The sequence below is a fragment of the Mustela lutreola genome, chromosome 3 (assembly GCF_030435805.1).
Source record: "Mustela lutreola isolate mMusLut2 chromosome 3, mMusLut2.pri, whole genome shotgun sequence".
Classification (NCBI taxonomy): domain Eukaryota; kingdom Metazoa; phylum Chordata; class Mammalia; order Carnivora; family Mustelidae; genus Mustela; species Mustela lutreola.
The window spans coordinates 192,946,286-192,967,179 of record NC_081292.1 but is presented as its reverse complement, the minus strand read 5'-3'; the positions used below and the strand labels follow the sequence as shown (position 1 = coordinate 192,967,179).

At 43.3% G+C, this 20,894-nt stretch overlaps 1 protein-coding gene across 3 annotated transcripts in view; it reads right to left on the bottom strand.

Annotated features, from left to right (window-relative positions):
• Window positions 1-631: 631 nt before the first annotated feature.
• The window catches only part of KLF7 (KLF transcription factor 7), a 90,528-nt gene continuing 70,265 nt past the window's right edge, over window positions 632-20,894 (bottom strand). For all 3 annotated transcript variants that reach the window (XM_059168255.1, XM_059168252.1, XM_059168253.1), the window contains exons 3-4: window positions 14,095-14,218; window positions 632-6,958 (exon numbers count right to left, since the gene is read on the bottom strand). In XM_059168255.1, the coding sequence (XP_059024238.1) occupies window positions 6,921-6,958; window positions 14,095-14,218 (162 nt within the window). In that variant the 3' untranslated portion in view covers window positions 632-6,920. The remainder of the gene's footprint in view (window positions 6,959-14,094; window positions 14,219-20,894) is intronic.

The following is a 20,894-nucleotide window of genomic DNA, read 5'->3' as shown; positions in this document are numbered from 1 at the left end:
TTGAGGCTGCTTATTTTTGCATCCACCTTTCTGCCCTCCATGGGGCTACTGAGGAAGTTCTCCACCTCTGGTCAGCCTTCTCTTCCTCACTTTGTTCCCAGCCATCTCCTGCACGCAGACTCCCTCCTCCCCTCACCTCACCTATGCCCCCCAGGCCTTGACCCTTCTTCCCTCCTCCACAGATGGCTTCCAGTTATCCTTTCTAAACATGCTCCTATTGAACACTGTCCCAGAACAAACTTGCCCCGTCTCTCACCAAATAAACTGCTTTCAATAAGCCTCTCCTAACCCATGAAACAAACAACATCCCATAATCCACCTCATTCTAAAATATTGCTTTCATAACCTGCAACCATTTGCTCCCCTCCCCTCAAAGAAATGAACTGTCTTCACAGTTCCATCTTATTTGGGCATTGAGCTACCTCAGTGAAACCATAAAACACACACACACATGACTGACAACCTCCGCAACCAAGAAAAATGACCCAATATAATCCGGTCTTCCCTTTCTCTCTCTGAGAATGAAAACTCTCATGGGGTATATAAGGACCCATTTGCGTCTCTTTGAGGATTTTCTTCTTCCCGACAAAATAAGCTATGGAGAAATACAGGAAGGCATTCCAAGGCCAAACACATTCTACTGTTTATTACACATATTACATTCTTAAATAAAAATGCGTCACATAACATTTTTTGCATAGATATCTTACAATATACCAATTTAAAAAAGAATTATGAAACAGACCAGTAACAAAAATAAATTTTTTCTTCATTAATAATTTTGTAACATTAACATACCACCATCATATAATACAAATAATAGTTTTAAATCTTAAGACTTTTGTACAGCAAAAAAACTTGACAAAGTAATATATTTATATATATATATAAAAAGCTTAAAAAAAATAAAATGTCAAAAAAAGGCGTAACCGAGGGCTATAAGACTGGGTACTTCTGTGATATATTATAAATACCAGAGAAGGCCTGAGAGAATGTGACCGGGGGAGGTGGGGGAGGGGAGGGGGCTGGGAGGGGGTCTCTCCGAACACACTTGTTAGACACATCTGGCAAAAAGAAAATGTATAGTGCAAAAACAAATTTCTTCAAGCAACTGTTAAGAGGATAACAGAGACTGGAAAGCAAAGTCGTGGAGACTAGGGAGTTGTGTGGTGGGAGTGGGGACAGGGTGATGAGAGAGAAGGGTTTTGGTGGGGGCGGGGCGGAGATTTATGGAAAGGAAGGGGAGGCTGCAAAAACATTAAACATTTATTTTTGCCTCTGTGTTAGCAAGGAGATCTTGGCCATAATAGGTGTATTTTTCCTCCCTGGAATGAAGCAGAAGTGAAAGATAAGGAAGTTAAACCAAGTCTGGGTTTAGATAGGAAATGCATGCTGGAAAAGAAAAATAAAACAAAAGGGTTGAGAACCAGCCAATGAGCCCCAAAGCCTTTCAGGACCTAGATTTGCAGAAATCATTCCGCCTCCAGTCCAAAGGCCTAGGATTCAAATGTCCCCACACCCCCCCTCCGCCCCTCCCCTCCATGTGGAACTCCCAGTGTGGTTTCAATATACTGGCATTATAAGCATCCATCCCCCCCAAAAGATATTAGGCACTGGTGGCTACTCCTCTTAAACGTCAGTAGCCTGTTTTCCTTCTGCGAAGGTACAATAGGTACATCTGCCCACGTCTCCAGGCGTGTGCACACATACCACCCTCATTATTCTGACGTGGGGTCCATTTTATGGCAGTAGACAGAAGCTGGAGTCAAAGCAATTTACGATTCCAAAGCTTACAGTGGAAAAAAATTGTATAAACAGTCCCCAACAAAGAACGTTATCACCCTTCCCTCACGACCGCTGAGAGGGAGCCCTGTTTGAAAAGAGTATCTGGTTTGGGATATGAGTGCAGTGACGGCCTAGGAGTTCGCTCTGCCATTTTGGATACCTGTTTCCCGAGGACTTACAAACGCAAATGCAAAACACCTGAAGAATACAGTACTCTATCGGAAGGGCGCGCAGAAGAAAGTGAATTGCAGCTTTACTTTCCCCCCTTTTCCGGGATCTATGAGGAACCAGCAGAGGGGACTGAAGAGTGTTAAAAACAAGAGAAAACCCTGAAGCCTCAGGCCATGGGTCACGGGATCTCACACTGACAAGCAGTTTTCGTTTCCTTGGACACATTTTGGTTGTTCCATGTCAAGTATTCCCAAAGATCCTCACTGAGGAAAGTAGGCCATCAAAGAGGCATTGATGTACCCTCAGGCCAGCCCCTCTGGTTTCCAAACTGAGATATCACCATGTTTACCGAAATGCAACCCAGACTCAGAATTCGAACTCCCTCCTCCTGCCCCTACCCCACGCTTGGCAGGTGGCCACTTCCGGAAGAGGCCAGGGAAAGCTTCCACAAGTACATTTCAAACAGGTTCTACTTCGCAAATTTTCACTTTGGCAAAGACCCGGGTGCAAAATTATGGCCAGAAATGCCGGCCCTCGTAAGATCTTTTTTTTTTTTTTTTTTAAAAGGAAAGAAACGATGAACCTGATTTTTGCAGTTAACTGTGTTGCACCTCTCCGACTTTCCCTACCTTCTTCCTTCTCCTAAAACCAACTCATGCAAAAGAGAAGACAAAAGCACTTTGCACCGAATTTTACATTTTACAAAGCGACTTCCACGGAGGAAACCATTTTGAACCAATGAAACTGATCACTAGATGTTGCCATCCTTGCCAGTGGAGTTCGTTTCCTTTGACTTCTTTGACTTTCTGATGACTTTGCCATTGAATTCAGGCATGGGGGCTACGGGCCCGGGCTGGAATGTTCTGAATGCACTCAGTGAGCTGCCCTGAAAGTCCCATCATTTCCCCCTTTGATGCAAATGCACATGGCTAATCTGGAAGCTTATCCCCAACTACAGTCCTTAAAAAATCTTCTCTGGCTTCTAGATTCAAAGAAGATTTTTTAAAAAATAGGAATCAGTTCTGCTAATCGTGCGTGAGGTTGACTATCTTTTTACCCTGTTATAATCAGGCGACCTAAGATGTATAAAGGGCACAAGGGGCACAGGAGGGGAGGAGAAGGGGGGACTTGAAGAGCTTTGCAAGGGAAAGCACGCAGAGAGAAGGAAATGGTCAGCATGAAGTTCATCTTGGGGTTTCCTATATTTTTATAAAATGCAGCTTTGTCACGGAATCTGAACATTTCTTTTTCTGGACACAGGACTCGTCACCACCAGGCTTTAATCTGGGCCAATTAACCATGAGTGGGGCAGGAGGCCAGTAGCTAGGAGAAGCATTATAATTTCATGTTTCCACGTCTTTGACTTACAGCCATGTGGCAGGAGAAAGAAGCACAACTTGAAATAAAGAAAATTGTCAATGGCTTAGAAACATGCTTTCTCTATACAGCAAACTCTGAACCCTGGATCAAATGTGCTTGAGAGAACCACCACACGAAACACCACGCCAGGTTTTTCCTTCCAAATTTGGGATCCCCAGGAATGTCAAGAGGTAACGATTTAAATGAGAAAGCAACGGTTTAGTGTGTTTTAAACGTCCAGTAAAGCACTGTTTTAAATAACCTGTCCTCCTGGGAGCCAAGTATCATCCGACGGTTATTTCTTGGAGAGCCTTTTCACTCTCGCAGGCTCTTGCCAACCACCTCTGCCATTTCAGAGATGATGGACATTTTATCGCAAATCCACTTCCAAAATGATTGGTGCTACCCTCGCTTTTATGGATAAGTAATCGTTCACAGGTGTCAATCAGGCTAGAGAAGAACAGTTTCAAAGCCATAAACTTAGCACCCACCAAATTGCAGGCCAATTCTCACAGTCCACAAGTGACTCTGAAGCAAGCAAGCCCCACCATCATGGTTCAGCGCGCCCCGCTCTGAGGAAGGTCAGGAGCACAGTACAAAGGACCTCACTGATACAAAAGAGAGAGGAATCACTGAACATTTCAGACACTGATGAGGACCAAAGGGCCTTTGTTCTGCCACATTCAAATGAGAACTTTTCAAGACCACAGATGACAACAGGGAGCAAACAAGCAATGATTACTCTTTTGCATTCTTTTTGTTGTTTTTTTTTTTAAACTTTCTTTTTAATAGAGCCTTGCATTGGTCAGTTCAAAAATTAAATTCAGTATTATAAACCCTTAATAATAGCATTTCGAGAGGCAAGAGCAGCTCCAGCTGGGGAGAGAACGTTTGTAAATCATGGCAGCCACGGCTAATGCCATCACTGGTACGTGCGCGCATTCATGCCGGAGGCTGCTACAGAAAGGGAAATCAACGAACCAACAAAATCTGGGGTGTCTAAAGTTTCATCTAGTGCACTGACTGGAGGTGCTACAGTTTAATACAGCTGAGGTTTAAGGTCCCTCACACATCCTCCATCCAGAAAGGATGTACCACACATTCAAATATAATCCCATGATACGCCCTGATGGACTGGCCACAAAACGCACTCAAACGCAGTAGAGAACTACGAGATTGTCAGCAAGCAGTGCTCCAGAAAATGTTTCTAAGTCATGTCTAGTTTTAAATCTTTGGAATAAAACTGATTTTTTTTTTTTTAAATACCCTCCAACTAACATATACAGAATTGCCTCCAGCAAATGGGCAGATTAATATGTGTGTGTGTTTTAGGGTGGTTTTTCTTTTTGTTTTGTTGTTGTTGTTGCTGTTGTTGGTTTTTGTTCTTGTTGTTGTTGTTGTTGCTGTTGTTGTTGCTGTTGTTTTGTTTTTTGGTCTACATTGCAAAAGGGGAAAAGAGAAAGAAAACTTTAAGGGCCGGACCTCAGAATGCCCAGGTGTCCCATCGGTAGCTACCGTGTTTGTGATCAGGAGGCTCCTTTACCCTTTGATGGGCACTTGTCAACATTTCAGGGAAATCAAAGGTTGCAGAGAGCTGAGAAACCAAATGCCAAGGATCTTGAAGGTTGCTGTCATACATGTATTTGTGTTTCTTATATTATTATTTCCTTTTAAAGACTTCAGTTTTGCATCCCAAATAGGTATGGGGTGGCATTTTAACAGTCAATGAGTCAAACAGTCAAAGGAGGGCAGAAGGGGAGCCAGCTGGTAGGAAGGAGCAGCAACCATGTGCGGACCAAATGCCATTTTTTGTTTTTTAGACGTGTCTTGAAGGGATGGTCCCAGAATATACAAAATATACAATCTGTCCTAATAACCACCCCGCTTGCTTGCATAGGCCATTTAATGGTCCTAAAGGCAGTCTTTGGAGTTGAGGCCAGTGCCAGCTAGCTAAGAATGCGGGTAGAGAAGACACCGATATTGGATGTGTGTGGGATGGAAAGTGAGGAATGTGAACCCCCTCGGAGTCAGCTTGCAGAGTAAATGGGAGGCCTCTGTTGATCCTGGGTGCTCTAGGTCACAGGTCATGATGGGTCTAGCCAAAAAGAATTAGAAACGTGTCTCTCCTTTCAGACCACGAGAGAAACTTCTCAACCCTTTCCTTAAATGTCCACCCTTCATTCCCACAATGGCATTTTGAATTGTGTGTTTTAACAAGTGGGGGCGCATGAGCTCAGTGGGCATGAGAGAGGAAGAAGACAGGATGATGTTTTCTGAAGCCACTAGACTCGGGAGGCATCCTCCATTTTCCCCACTCCTGGAAAGAGTGATATTTTTGGCTTTTTGTCAGGTCATAACCCAGAGTTAGGTTAAATATGCAGCTGCCCTTTGAGACTAGCGACATCTATGCTGAAACTGGTTATAGGGTAGCAATGACTCACAGCACGGGTTGATCACTATGCGCTGAGGTCATGATGCCTCAAGGGGGATGACAGAACTGTGATGTCCCATCTGATTGGCTGCTTCGAGAGCTGGACATCCAGGTGCCGAGAGAGTCCTGGAGAGGTTTAGTCCATGGAGAAAAGATAAAACATTTAAGCTTCCAAATAAGCTTTTCAAGTTTTCGTTAGCAAAAACAGAGAGATTAAAAAGAAAAAATCTAGCACTGGCAATAAGGTGAGGCTCAAGGGATATACTGTGATTTATCATCAAGGACTTTATTCTCTTGGCCACTTTGCAGTCATGCTAGAAGTTTCCAGAATCCCTAGTGCATATGGTGTGCAAGAGTCAAAAAGTAAGAAAAGAAAACTCCTCCCTTGAGAGTGAAGTCTAGAGAAATGCAGGCCAGAAAGGTGTAAGGTGTTATTCCAGAGTCTGCCGCCGCTAAGGCCGTTGGTATCGACTCGAAAGATCTCAATAGTACTAAGAAGAACCAAAACCGATCAACAGTTCTGTGAGGAAGTCGGACGCACGGAATAGTAGGACTTTTCACACACAAAGGACAAATAAACCAAGAGTTAATTTTGGCTACCAAACTGCAATTTGGTTTTCTAGGTCATTTTCCCCCAACTATTTAAAAAGAAACATTAGTGCTACACATATGCAACTTTACGACGTTGTATTCTCCTATCAAGTTGCACTGAGAAGCAAGTTAAATAAGCCCCTCTTACTGCTGTCCACCTGCAGAGACGTCACATCCATTTTCTTTGATTTCCATTGGCAACAGCGGGAAATAATTCCAATAGTGCTGAAGTAAGCAGCCAGTCTGCCTTGCTGAGTTCACCTGGTTTCCTCCTTCTTCGTCTTCTACCATCTGGCAAGGGCAAGGCATAAAGAATAGACGTATATATTTTAAATATAGCTGAGTGCATGACAGTGCGTGTGTGTGGGTCTATGTGAGTGCATGTGTGTGTGTGTGTGTGCGTGTCTGTGTGTGTGTGTCTGCGTGTGTGTGTGTGTGTACACAGAGGTTTATGAGTGAGAACTTTCTTCTGCGAGGCAATGGATCCCCGCCTGAAGTCCAGCCCCCGGCCTCACGGCATTTCCTTCAGACAACGGCCGACGCCATGGCAACTCTGGCCTTTAGGGGTTTTAGATATGTCTCTTCATATGGAGGGCAAGATGGTCAGACCTGGAAAAACACCTAGGAAATATAAACAACAACAAGGATATAAGAGGTGTCCAGGCAACAAACTCAACTTCCAGAACCCCTTAGAAAATGATTAACCCTACCTCAAAGAAAGGCAGTACATATGTACTGAGAAACTAGGCACTGTTTGGGGAAGGTGAGCTCAAGGTCAGACTGCGTGGATTCAAGCCCCAGCTCTTCCAATCCTTGTGTGACCCTGAGTATATTGACCTCTCTGTGCCTTCATTCCTCCTCAGTAAAATGGGGACAATCACTCACCTCATAGACTGGTTCTGAGGATTAAATGAGATGATCTACATAATGTGTTTAGAATATTGCCTGTCACATGGTAAATGTCAGTGAATGTTAACTATTATCATAGTGGTCATTACTAAAGAAGAACCTAATACTTGGGACGTGCTTCAGGAACACAGGACATGCCCGTATACCGGAAGAATGGTAGAAAATGATGAAATTGTTTCATCCAATGGTGCCTTCAGGTCTCTTTTATGCCAAGTCAAGAAAAAGAACGGAGAAGTGAGCTCAACTTTATTGAGAATAAGATAACATGCAGGCAAGCGCTAGGCATTTCCCCAACATGACCTAGTACCATTCTTGGCAACCTTCCATGCTGAGTGTTCACCCTTCACACTTGTGTGTACGCGTGGTAATGAAGCTGAGGCGAGGGTCACGTAGCTTGTTAGTGGAAGATTTGGGATTAAAACCCAGTCAGATATGCAAGCCCCTCTTTCGAATGCCCACCCTTTCAAACACCCAGTTTTCTTGATCCCTGGAGGCCAACACTGAGTGCCTTCCTCAGCCTCAGAGCAAAGGTAGTGGTTATCTTCACTCCTCCCCCTTTCCTTTGGCAGCAGAAACTTGATCTTCTCTTGGGTAGCTGTGCTTCTGTGCTCCCAGTTGTATGGGGCTGACCCTCCTCCTAAGGCTAAAGCTATGGCCATGGTGGTCATTAAGCGACAGTCATGTGAGCCATCAAGGTTCATGAGAGCCAGTCCTGGAACACTTGCTGAAACTATTCAAAAAGAGAAGCTCTTTTCCCACTGGGGCTGCTGTGCTATTAAGACTGAAGGCTAAAGCTGCTGGTGTCCATATGGCCATGTGGGAAAGAGCCTGCTTGAGAATGAAGTCAACAGAGAAAAATGGGCAGTAAGATAGAAAGAGAGAGAAAGAGGCTTGATGACAACATCTGAGACCCTAGATCCAGCCAAACCTAAAGACCAATCTAATTTTGGTCTCGTTAGTCAGTTGAGCTAATAAATACCCTTCAAAGCTAACACCAGCCTGAGTCAAGTTTCTGCATCTGTATAATTAATGGAGTGGGCATTTCCACATCCCTGCAGCTTACAGTCTAAGGCTCTGGCTACAATCACAGTAAAATCAGCACACGAGACAGCAATCATTCCTAACTCTGAGTGTGTGCTCTCCCTCTGGGTTCTTCTCTTGAAACTGGCCAACTATTACCTGTGAAGATATTCCCAGACTCTCCCAAGGCCCAAGACATGCTCACAGTCCAGTTTCTCGTTAGGATGTCAGCAAGCTGCCCTGTTCATGTTAGAAGATTTCCTGTTCCATGCAGGATTTCCCCATGTTTGTTCTCTTAAAACAAACAAAAAACCCACCCTATCTTGTGACCCCTACATTCTCCACCCACTCTGTGTTGATTTTTTAAATAGGCACATGTACAGGATAGAACCCCAAGGAAATGAACTAACAGAACCAAGGCAAAATGAGAAACACATAAGAATGGGAAGGTACAGTAGGAAATAATGTAATCTAATAATATTAAATAATTATAATTCTAATTATTACCCACTTATTTCAGGCCCTAATTTAATATAAGCAAGATATTTGGATAATCCCTTAGAATGCCATCAAAAGGGGATTTAATTTATCCTAAAACAGTGACAAATATTCTTTAACAATAAGTGCTTGATGTCACTAGTATGCAGAAGAGCAATACAGCCTTTAGGGAATTCAGCCATTAACTCCCCTGACCTCTCCGGTCCTGAGGGCACATCAGTATTGCCCACTGCCCGTTCTCTTTCTTCCCTCCCTCCCTCTCCGTCTCCTTGCTGCCCTCCCTTCTTCCTTCCTTCATCCAAACAGCCCAGAGAAAGATGATCTAAGTTGGGAAGTTCTTTTTGTAGGCATTTCCTTTTTAAAGTTAACATCCTTAACAAGAACTCTATAAAGATGCCATTCTTATCTCTTCTACCAGCTAAGATAGTCATTAAAAAGAGGCAGAGCCAAAATCTGAACTTAAGCACTGTGACCCCAGAGCCCATGTTCTAGCCACATGTACTCTATAGACTGAGAAGGGAGACTGAGCTGTCAATTTCAGGAGATTATCGCAAGCAGAATAATGGGTTCCCCCCAACTTAATGTCTACACCTAATCCCCGGAAACTGTACATATGTTAGGTTACATGGCAAAGGAGAATTAGGGCTGTGGATGAAATTAATTTGCTAATCAGGAGATTATTCCTGATTATCTGGGTTGGGTCAATGTCATTTAGAATATCTTTAAAAATGGAAGAGGGAATTCAAAGAGAACACAGAGAGCAGCATAGGAGGACTCAACAGCTTGGATGATGGAGGGATGGGGTGAGCAGGCAAGAGATATAGGCCACCTCCGGAAGCCTCCGGAAGCTGGAAAAGATGAGGAAATGGGTTTTCCCTAGAGCTTCTAGAAAAGAGAACACATCCCTGCCAATAACTTAACTGTAGTCCAGAGTGACCTTCTAACCTATAGGTTACCTATAAGAAGGTACTTAGAAGATAAATCATTTGTAAAGTTAAATAAAGATGATACTAAATTTGTGGTGATTTTTAATGGCAGCAACTAGAAAATGAATCCAGAAGTCAGTATGGTTGGGCCTGAGCTGTGAACACCTGTGAGAAAGTAACAAAGCAGGCGCCAGGAATCCTGCCTCTCTGAGGGAGGAAGAGAGGGATTGCAGATGGTAGTGGGGAAGGACAGGCTTTGGCCTGGGGTCCAAACCTCTTTCCTTTCCTTTCTATGTCCTGGAAACCTAAGGGAAATAGCACTCTTGATACAGAATTTCATCTGCAGACACCTTTCGGTGACCAATGCATTCCAGCCTTCTATTCTGCCTTTCCCAATTGCCCACCGTGTGCTGGGCATCTAGCAATATATGTACAAGCATCTATATTTATGCTTTGAGATCTTGCAGGAAAAAAGAAAAGTTAAAAACAACAACAACAAGTATTTAACATGGTATGAAATCTAATCGCATTCCTCCTGAATCGAACCAGCATTGTTATTTCTTCAAATTCTCATACATATATGGTGCTTAGAATTTCGACTAGGTCCCTCACCATGGGGGTTTTATTTAAATTCAATATACCAGCAAGATACGTAGCCATGATTAATTTATACTTATTAATTTACATGTACTGAGCTCCACATAGGAATAGTAAAGGTAACAGATAAACTCACATCTAGAAATGTGGAATCAAATGATTCTAAGGGTAATACAGCCCCAGAGAGTATTTATGACTATGTAGTAGTCAGATGACCTTAAATTAGAAGGTCCTTAATGATTGAAATTTGTTCATTACAGAGAACTAGGCAAACCACTATTGTCACTTCCCTTGACTTCTGAAAAAGGCACAATTAAGTCACGTGGGCATTAAGCCAACAGCAACCCTCCAGGGCACCACCTATAAGTGGGTTGACTCAAAGATCAAAATGTGTCCTCTCAGCAGCCCAACATCTTGAAGGTACTACCCTGATAAGCAGTCTCCCTAAATGGCAACTTCGCTGAGTTGGCAGAACAATGGCCCGTGTATCACCACCAGTAGAAACAGCCCTGTGGACCACCACCACCAACCCCATGCTGTATGGGCTGGGAAACAAGCCTCATCCTTCCAGCAGCTGGTCAGACCTTGGGCTATATGGTTGAATCTGATGGCGAGGAAGTGGCAGAGTCTCACTGTTTTCTCCCCCAACCAAAACCTGAAGCAAGAGATCACAAAACCCAATGTGCTCAGAGGCTGGGCCACAAAGTAAATGAGTACAGTGGGTCAAGGACTGTCAGAGTCTATCTTTTTTTTTTTTTTCCCCCTTTTTATTTATTTATTTATTTAACTAACATATAATGTATTATTAGCCCCAGGGGTACAGGTGTGTGAACTGCCAGGTTTACACTTCACAGCACTCACCATAGCACATACCTTCAGAAACGAAGAAATATTCCTCTTCTGTAAGAGGACACAACTGGGCAAGCGTGATGATACATGGCAATGGATGGTCTGGCTTCATATTAAGGAGACCACACGGAGTGGTGGGAACGGTGAAAAATTACTGATCACATGGCCATCACAAAGGGAGAGTGATTACTATTTAGCTTCAGAAAATTATGGCCACATGGGAATGTAAGCCCAGTATTACCAGATCTTCTGATTTTTTTTCAGACAAAGCCAGAGATACAGACATTTTTGTGGCATCTAGTAATTTTAAATATAAGTAAAGCAAACAAATAAAGAAAAACTCTTTTATTTTCTTTTTCAGTCTACACCATAGGCAAAATAAAAGTATAAATTGACTTGGTACATGCTTTAAAGATAGTAAGTCCCACTCCCAGCTTAGCCTCTAGAGTGGTCTGATTTCTCGAATTATAAGAAGAGGGAGGTTTCTTGGGCTTATACACACTGTATCACCTACAGGATTTAGAGTCCTGCTAAGGGCTACAGATGCCCTCTTTTCTGAAGGTAAAAGTCCTCTAAGGAATGCCAGCTCCCAGTCACGCCAGGCTTTCCTTTCATCTGCTTTGGGACCACTCCAATTCCCCACGCCACCTCCCGGACCTGCTCTATTCTTAGCACAGTCACTGCAGTTGAAACGTAAGGTGCTGCTGGTCGTGAGACACTAATGAAGATCCAACCCCTTTTTCTGACAGTGTTGAAAATGCACTTACTCTTGGCCAAAGCCCACAGGACTTTGACTCACATCCCCCCCCCCCAAATCACAATCTCCCCCAAATACCATGTCTTAGAATTTGTACCATTTGCTCAGCAAATTTCTAGCTCTGGGAACTATAGAATTTGGTGAAGAAAAATAAAGCAAAAGGCTAACCAAATTACCATCTCTGACAAGTCCTTCCCAGAAATACCCAGTTGGCTTGAAATAGGTCTCCATACAAATCATACAAATGGTCAGATTTAATCCTAGTACATCAACTGCTGGACAGTTGTAAACTCCTCAATAAGGCAGTTGATCTGCAGAGAGGAAGACGAACTCTGGCAATTTCCCAATAAGAATTCTTTGTCCATTTCTAAGGATGAATGTAGTCCATAACACACACTCTCCACACAATAGCCTTATCACCCTTCAGGGATGGGTGACTTTTGTGTATGCCTACTACTGCTATACTTCGCCAATTCACAGGGGATTCATCTTCATCCCAGTTGACATAATGCTCTTCTTCAAAGAACTGTGGGCAAAGAGTTACCCTCTATTCAGCTTCTTTATTAGTGGCTGGGGCTAAAGAGAAATGAACTTGAGGTGGCAACCGAGGAAAGATGTCAAATAAGGAGAAATATTACCCAGAAGCAAAACAGCCACTGATTCACATCAATTCAGGGGGCCTTACAGGTAGAAATTAAAAAACAAAAAAACAAAAAACAGGTTGTGATCTTGGGGAGCAGAGGAGAGAGCTCCAAGGGAATGAGAGACAATAGCTTCCTAACGTGGACTTCCTCAGCTCTGGGGCGGGAGGTTATCTCTGGACTCCAGGAGGCGTGGGAGCTTTATTTAGTTCTTAAAGAATGAAGATAAGAGGAAAATAGCCTCTTCAGGAAGCAGGAAAAAAAGGAGGAAAAACATGAATGTTCCTTCATAAGCATCTTAAAGGAGCACCAAGCCAACTGGCCACCCATGAGATCTGGCCACTATTGCTCTACACACACACACACACACACACACACACACGCATGCACCCAGGATAGAGGAAGGCCTAGTGCAGGGAGATTTGGCCACTATTGCTCTAAACACACACACACACACACACACACACACACACACACACACACCCAGGACAGAGGAAGGCCTAGTGCAGGGAGTGGCCGGCGCAGGGACTGGGAGGCAGGATGGGAAAGCCATCCCATTTCCTCCCACGGAGAGCCAGGCCTCTATGGACATCCTGCACACCCCTCCTGCCATCCTGCAAGCTGGGGAACCCTGAGGCTTTCAGGGCTTTTATCGTATTAGAAGCATTTTTCTCATCATAACTGAGACCTTTAGTATTGCATTAAAAAGATGGTTAATTTTCTTAAGCTTCCTTTTAAACACAGAAATAGGATTAGAAGGATAACATGCTCAGATGCAAGCCCATTATTTGATTATGTCTAAACCTAATCCTGCCTTCACCTTGGCCTGCAGAGTCTCCATTTTGGGGTTTATTGGTTGATAATGCCAGGGCTGTCAGATACTATTACTTGTGTAGTATCTGTTGCTACGTGCTCTTTCTTCCACTATCAAATGCTGAAGGTTGGAAATTGAATTATAGGATAAGTTCTCAAAGGCTCGCCATCTTTTAGACCTTTGTACTTACTTTCAAAGGAAAAAGAATGATTCAGGCCCCCAAAGAATGGGTACCCTCTCCAGTAAATTCATTTCTAATAACACTCTGGAGGAAAGCCTTATGAGTAACCTTCTTTCTGTTAAGCAGGCTTTCTACTCTTTCACGTTATTAAGAATCAGGAAAAATGGTATTGATGTTAATAAAAAGATCAGAAGAAACAGCTACAGGTGACCACTCTCTGTCCTATTACTTTTCCTATTGTAGTAAAATCATCTGTCACATCATCTCCTCGAGGGTAGAACTGTGTCTTATTGCCACTGAGTGGCTCACATGATTCCTGACCCAATGCCGGTGTTCAGTAAATACTTGTGTGCCTGATCCAACAATTCATATCATCTCTGGATTATATGCAAGAAGGCACCCTTACCTCATGGGTTTTCTCTGGAGAACGAAAAGGCATGCGCGGTCCTGAGTGTCTGAGGCAGAGGCTTGGGATAGGCCCGGGAGCTCACAGACAGCCCCCACCCCCCCCCAACCCACCTCACCTTCTCCCCTCCCCATCCCAGCAGCTTCTGTGTTTCTTTACCTGTCGCAGTGGTTGCATTTAAAGGGCTTTGCACCTGTGTGTTTCCTGTAGTGCCTCGTGAGCTCGTCACTTCGTGCAAAACGCCATTCACACCCTTCCCAGGAGCACTTATAAGGCTTCTCACCTGCAAGAAGAGACAGAACGACCATGATCAACAAAGGGAACAAAAGGGCCCCACGCCTGATCTGGTTCTGCCACCTATCCATCGTCTGGGAAAGAGGCGGTATAAATCATTCGTGAAAGACTACATTTCCCAGTACAGCCGGTCCCATTTTCTTTAGGCTCCTGGTATTCTGTTGTTGCTGTGACTGCTGTTGTTTTAACCTTCAGAAGTGGTTTCACAGGATCCTCTAACCTGGAGCTGTCACTTCGGTTCCCAGAGTCAGAGCATTTCCTTCAACGGGTGAGGGATCAATTTTTATTTATTTTCTATTCCCTGGAGCACTTTGACCCCCACTGTCCAAGCAGAAAGGAAATGTGCTATTTTCATCGGAACCACAAATGCTTCTAATTCTATTTTTCCCCAGAACCTACAGTAATTTACCATTTCAGCCTTTTTTAGCCTTCTCTCTCCTACCACAGACTGGAGCCAGGGAGCTGACAGCTCAGGTCTCCCAGAACCACTGTTCTTCCAGTAAATGCGAGTGGATGGACAGTCTGGAGAGAGGGCTACGACTCAGGAGTAAAACAAAAATCACCTGAGATTCCTGGCCTTTATGTAAAAAGCAGTCACAAAGTCCTATTTAAGAAGCCCCTAACTTAACGGCTGCAGACCAGTCATATTAGAGAGAGAGAAACAGAGGATTATAAAATATTTTTAAAGCCAACTTGTAAAGCAAGGTTTTAGCCACAGTGAAGCTGCTTGTAAGTACGAAATTCAAGCTCTTGTGCTCAAGTGACCTTTTTGCACAGTAAATCCAGACGGACGGGGATGTGAGAGAAAGTACACGATTTTTCCTTAGACCTTTTCCTTTGACCCATCAACGTCTGTCACCAAACATGGCAAATATTTACCATTCCAACTGTATGGTGGGCTGGTTCTGATTAAGAAGAAAAAGAATCCTAAAAACCCCACGAGATCGTGAGAGTTACTGAGCCTTCATAACTGAGAGGCAGGTTAGCGCAGTGGTCGTGAGCTCTGAAGACCTCCGTCTGGGACCCAGCTTTTTGGTGCTGCCCTTAACTGTCTAACCCCGGGCAAGTTAACAAACCTGTCTGTGTCTCTGTTCTTCTAGAGATAATACCAGTACATAACTCAAAGTGTTCGGAGAGCGTAACTTAATATCCACAGGTATTACATATCAATCAGAACGCTGGCTGGCTCACTTAAGATTCACATCCCTGGTAAATGCTATAAATTGCCAAACCCCAAATTCCAGGGCACACAGGTGTCCAAGTAGTGCTACGGCTGCCCCATTATTGCTCTATTTTTAATAGCCAGACCTTCATGAGGCAGGGCTTAAGGAGACACTGCACAGGTACTATACTTGACCCACTTTCTTCTTTCCACCTTTTTCCTTCCCTTTAAACCTGACTACAAAGTGCTCACAATTCTTTATTTGTATCACCTAGAATTGAACCAAACATGATTGAAAATTTTATTTCATTAAATCGATGCCCTAGTGAGCCACTGCTCTATAAGGCCCATAGAGAAGAGGAATGAGAAATACAGGTATTGCTTTTAAAAGGAACCAAGGGGACAGGAAGGAGGGCTAGAAGCACAGGAGGAAATCCATTCAGTTTTGGAAACCAGGAAAAAAAAAAAAAAAGAATCACTGAGCAGTGTTAAAAGTTCACCTTCTGGATCCTTAAAGCCAAAATTTTAGAAAATTACACGTGCTGAAGAGAAGTAGCAGAAGGGGGGTTGTCAAATCAACTTTGGAGTTAACACGCCTGGGATCGCAATTCATTAAGAGTTCATTACAGAATCGGCCTCAGTGTCCTTCTCTGTTAAATGGGGCTGAGCGTCTCGTGTTTGCTGTGAGGTTTAAATATGTTGTTATGTAGAGGACACATATCCTGAGCCAGATACAAGGTAAATATTCTATTAATTTCAAGTTCTCTTCTTCCCACGTATACCTATATTCTCAGAAGCTGTCTAAAGGTTGTCCCCCCAAACTTCTGGAGCTCAGGCTCCCGACAGCTGAGTCTGGAATCACTCTGGGCAACCTAAATATTAAAATAACAGTGTTCTTAAGTTTTAAGTATTTTCTCAGTATACTGATGGAGAATGTGCCAGAAAAACCCAGTGCTCTTTCAATCTGCTCTGAAGGAAGGGGTTGCAGAGACCCCAGTCGGAGAGACGTGTGCCCTCCCTGAGAGGTGTGTTGGCAACATTTACTTAAAGTGATTGATTGCCCAACAGGCTCCATTACTTCAAGGAAATCTGGCACAAACAAACAAACAAACAAAAAAGGAGAATGAGGCACTTTAGAAATTCACAATACCTTCCAACACCCTGAGGTTTTCAAAGGCAAGTCACACTGGAGGTTCCTGGAACCTGGGGGACCCAACACACCTCAAATGCAACAAGGCATCTGGAAAACCCACGACATTCTACAGCAACAAGCAGAGACATCTAGTCCCCAGAATCAATCCCACAATCGAACTAATCCGTCCATCACATGCAACCACATTTTGAAGGACAGAGGAAGGACAAAGAGAAAATGGAGGTTCAAGAGGATGTCTTCCGGTATTTTTGAAAAATTATTATTTCAAACTGTTTGGTTTTCCCCTTGGTGAATTTTAAAAAAAATAGTTTTGTTTTGTTTTGTTTTGACAATTAATATTAAGGATTTATTTGCTTCCCAGAAAATCATGTGGACTCACTTATGGAACAAACCAATTACCTATCCCGTGGCTATTTCAGTATCCCTTTTGCCAGGGTATAGACAGAGACTACAGATAGTTTGACTTGGCTTTGAGTTGTATCACCTAACATTGTTTCCTGCTAGCAGAAGCAGCTCCTTTGGTGCCCTGATAGTTTACCAAGATATATTATGGTGCTTCATCAAGCTCTTTTCCAGTGTCTGATTCATTTACCTATAAATTGCCATTTCTGCAAAAACTCACTAATATGACCTTAAAATAACCAGGAACGAACTTGACCACATGAAGGAGCAGTACCTGATGCAGGCAGAGTGCAGAAATCAGAGGAGCAAGAAAATATATAGAAAAATTGGGACGAAGACTTCATATTTAGGGCTCAGAAATGGTAGCGTTAGGTTGGCCTCATTTCCAGGTTCCATGTCTGCTTCTGTAAACCAGTGTCTACTTCAAAGGCAGCAGTGAAAATCCTCTGGCAGTAGTTTGCATGGCCAAGATCACGCCTCACTAGACACCAGCACCCACTGCTTGGGGGCAGAACCACCTATATCCACAGTTTTCCTCTGAACAGCCTACCTAAAGATTTCTGTGTATGTCATAAAGAGCTTGGGTTTCTCTCTTTATAGAAGAATAGCCTTCTTTCTAAAAGAAGGGAAGAAGGGACTAGAAAGGGGACAGAGGGAGGGAGGGAAAGAGGAAGAAAGGGAGGAGGGCAGTCGGTTGTAACTGGAGCAAACTTCATGCAAAATCAGCTTATTTCCTTCAGTCTGCCCTCTCTTCCACCCTGCTTCTCTCCTTGCTCCGCTCCAGGCACTATAACTGGGTAGAAAACAGAAAATGGCTTACCCTTGCCCAATGCTGTACTGTATGGCACCTGGGATAATGCCTGCCTTTCAGCTTATGGCAACTCAGTAATGATCAGAAATGTTTAGGAGAGATCTGTAGGAGACAGGCAGATGGGATAGAGGCTTAAGACATCAGGATGCAAGTCTGGAAGGCGGAGGAAGGCGGGCACGGCACAAACCGGATGGACGGGTAGCATGCTAGTGCCTGCATAGTTCACGGGGCCAGAAATGCAGACCCTGTCAGAAACCCCCTGAACTGCAAGGGGAATATCAAAATCACTTTTGCTATCTGGAAATTAACCCCAGGAGATGTGTGTCCCTCAGAGGTGATAGTAGGTCTAATCAGGTGTAAATACATTTATAGCCATCCGAGGGTTCTTAAGGAGAGCTAAGGATGCTTGAGAAACAGGACTTGACATTTAGCAAGGTTGAATCATGGCAAGAATTCATGCTCTCCCACAGAATGGCCTCTGAAATGGAATGCGGGCTAAACCAGAATGGCATTTTTTTTAGTTTCTTCCAGAGTAACTCTCTCTACATCACGATCATTAAATCTGATTGGCCAAAATGCACACAAATACCTTTGAACATGCACCTCCAATAAAAAAAGATTTATTCATGAATTGTATAAATGTACTGATGTCCTAATATGTTAGGATATTATAAAATATGCTCTCAATACAGAAATTAAGAGGAATGAGAGTAAATTAAATACAAATAGAAGGTTTACATTTTTTTTTTCCTACACTCAAAAAGACTGTGTTGTACACCCTACTTTAGAGACTGCTGCCCCATAGGATAAATAGAAACAGCTTGGCTCCAAGCCCACTGGTCTTGGTGCTTCCAGACTTGGTCCCCACTGTCCATTCTCCCTAAAGCAGTACGAGGAATCCTTTGAAAATATAATCTGTGCAGGTGGGTCCTTCATGGGGGACTTTAGTCTCTATACTTCCATATGATTGGTTTTTCTGACATCCCCTGGGTTCTATTTTGTGCATTTGAAATAATTCTACAAAGCGTTCCACAGACCTCACCATTCTGCCAGAGAAGTTCATGACCCAAACAAGGTTAGGAAGAAATTACAGTGTGAGTGTTGCCGTGGCTTCCTGTCATTCTCAGAATTCAAGTCAAAAGCCTATGCAGCCCTGCGGTATAGAGTCAATACGATCTGGCCCCTTTCTCATCTTATCTCCTACTCCTGTCTCAGGGCCTTTTCACTTACTAACCCCTCTGCCTGGAATCCTTGCTCCCTCACCTCGTTCAGGTCCCTGCTAGAGAGCCCTGCCCCCACCCATCCCCCATGGGGGGGGTGATTCTGTCACCTTCCCCACACCACTTTTTTTTTTTTTTTTTTTTTTTGACAGAGAGAGATCAGAAGTAGGTGGAGAGGCAGAGAGAGAGAGAGAGGAGGAAGAAGGCTCCCCACCAAACAGAGAGCCCGATGTGGGACTCGATCCCAGGACCCTGGGATCATGACCTGAGCCGAAGGCAGAGGCTTCAACCCACTGAGCCACCCAGGCGCCCCACCACTTAATCACTTTGAAATTAGACAGCATGTTGTTTGCATTATTGTCTGCTTCCCCCACCAGAACATAAGTTTTCTGCAGGCATCTGTTTTGTTCACTGTGATACCAGCACTAAAGCAGGGCCTGGCTCAGTCCTGTAGAATACAGTGAGTGAATAAAGCATCCTGGTTTGCAACAAAGAACCAAGTGACACAGAGGGCAGGGCAGCCTGTGTGATTTCAGCCCCTGGCTTTCTATGTATTGAAATGGCTTACAAGTAGAAAATGTTTATCTGCTGGCCAATCCTCTACTCCAGGGAATGAAGTATGGAACTACGATGGATTAAATATTTCTTCACCATCAAAGGGCACTTCAACTTCTTTTCGATCTGCCCAAGCCTAAAGAAAGGCATATCCTGAAAATCTTCCCGTAATATTCAGCTCACATCTGGGACCACAGTCTCCTGAGCAACATCCCCTCTGGGAAACCAAGTGCGTCATTTTATGGAACTCATTTGTAAAGGTTCTCGCTGAATATGTGTTTGGGAAAGCATGAGTGATACGTCAAATGTACCGCACCATAAATTTGGCTTTAAGATATAGATTGTGGAATAAAATATGAATGTGAAAAAATCGTGCATTCCAGGTCTAAAAGTCCTTTGAAAATAAACATCATTAATGCAAATCTTCTGCATTCATTTCCTGATCTGCCAATTTTCAAGTTTCTAATCCAATTCCTAGAGAGACTAATACCTTGACCTGTCCAGATTTCTGTTAAAATTAGTTTTATCTATTGCTTTTTACTTTTTAAAAAATGTTACTAGATTTCTGTTATCTGGGTATGTCAAGGACCTGGTCTCTTTTAGGATTGGGATTAGGAACCTGAAATTTGTCAGATCAGGAAATGAAAAAATAAAATGGAAAGAAGGAAGAATACTTCATAATGAGTTTGTGTTGCCTCTGAGTACATCTAGAGGAAATCAGCAAAGACCCAGCGATTGCTCTCACATCACACTCAGCAGCACTAGAGAATTTAAGCCACCTGGGGAATAAAGACACTGAGAGAAAATGTCACTAAGCTTTCTTAACGCTGGAAAAAGAGTAAGCAGTAAACATCACTCCACAGCTTGGCAATCCCTTCTCAGGGTATAGCAGTTGCAAGTAAAAAATACCCTAAATTATTAACTCTGCTTTGGAAAGCTGGCTCAGGGTTCCTCCCGGATTCCAGCTGAATCTTCACGATTTTCTTTTTTACACGGTATTTTAGATGAGGTGATTGTTGGAAAAGGAGACAAAGGCTTTCTATTCCAGAGCTTCAAGAGCATTTACAATAACTACATAAATCAAAATGTGTACTCATTTATTTACGTTCCATGTTGATTTTTTCATTCAATCATTACTCGCTCACCCAAAAGTTCCAAGGTGCTGGGACCCCTGAGTGGCTGAATTTGCATAAAGCAGCAGTCACTGCACTAAGCACACACTTCCTCTCTTTTCTTTTATTCATAAAACAACTAATAAAACAATAACCAGCCTAGATCAGGTTAAATCTTTACAGTCTGGGTCACCACCTTAAAGTGGTGGTTTAAAATGTATAACCCAAAAGTTAAACCATACCCTCAATA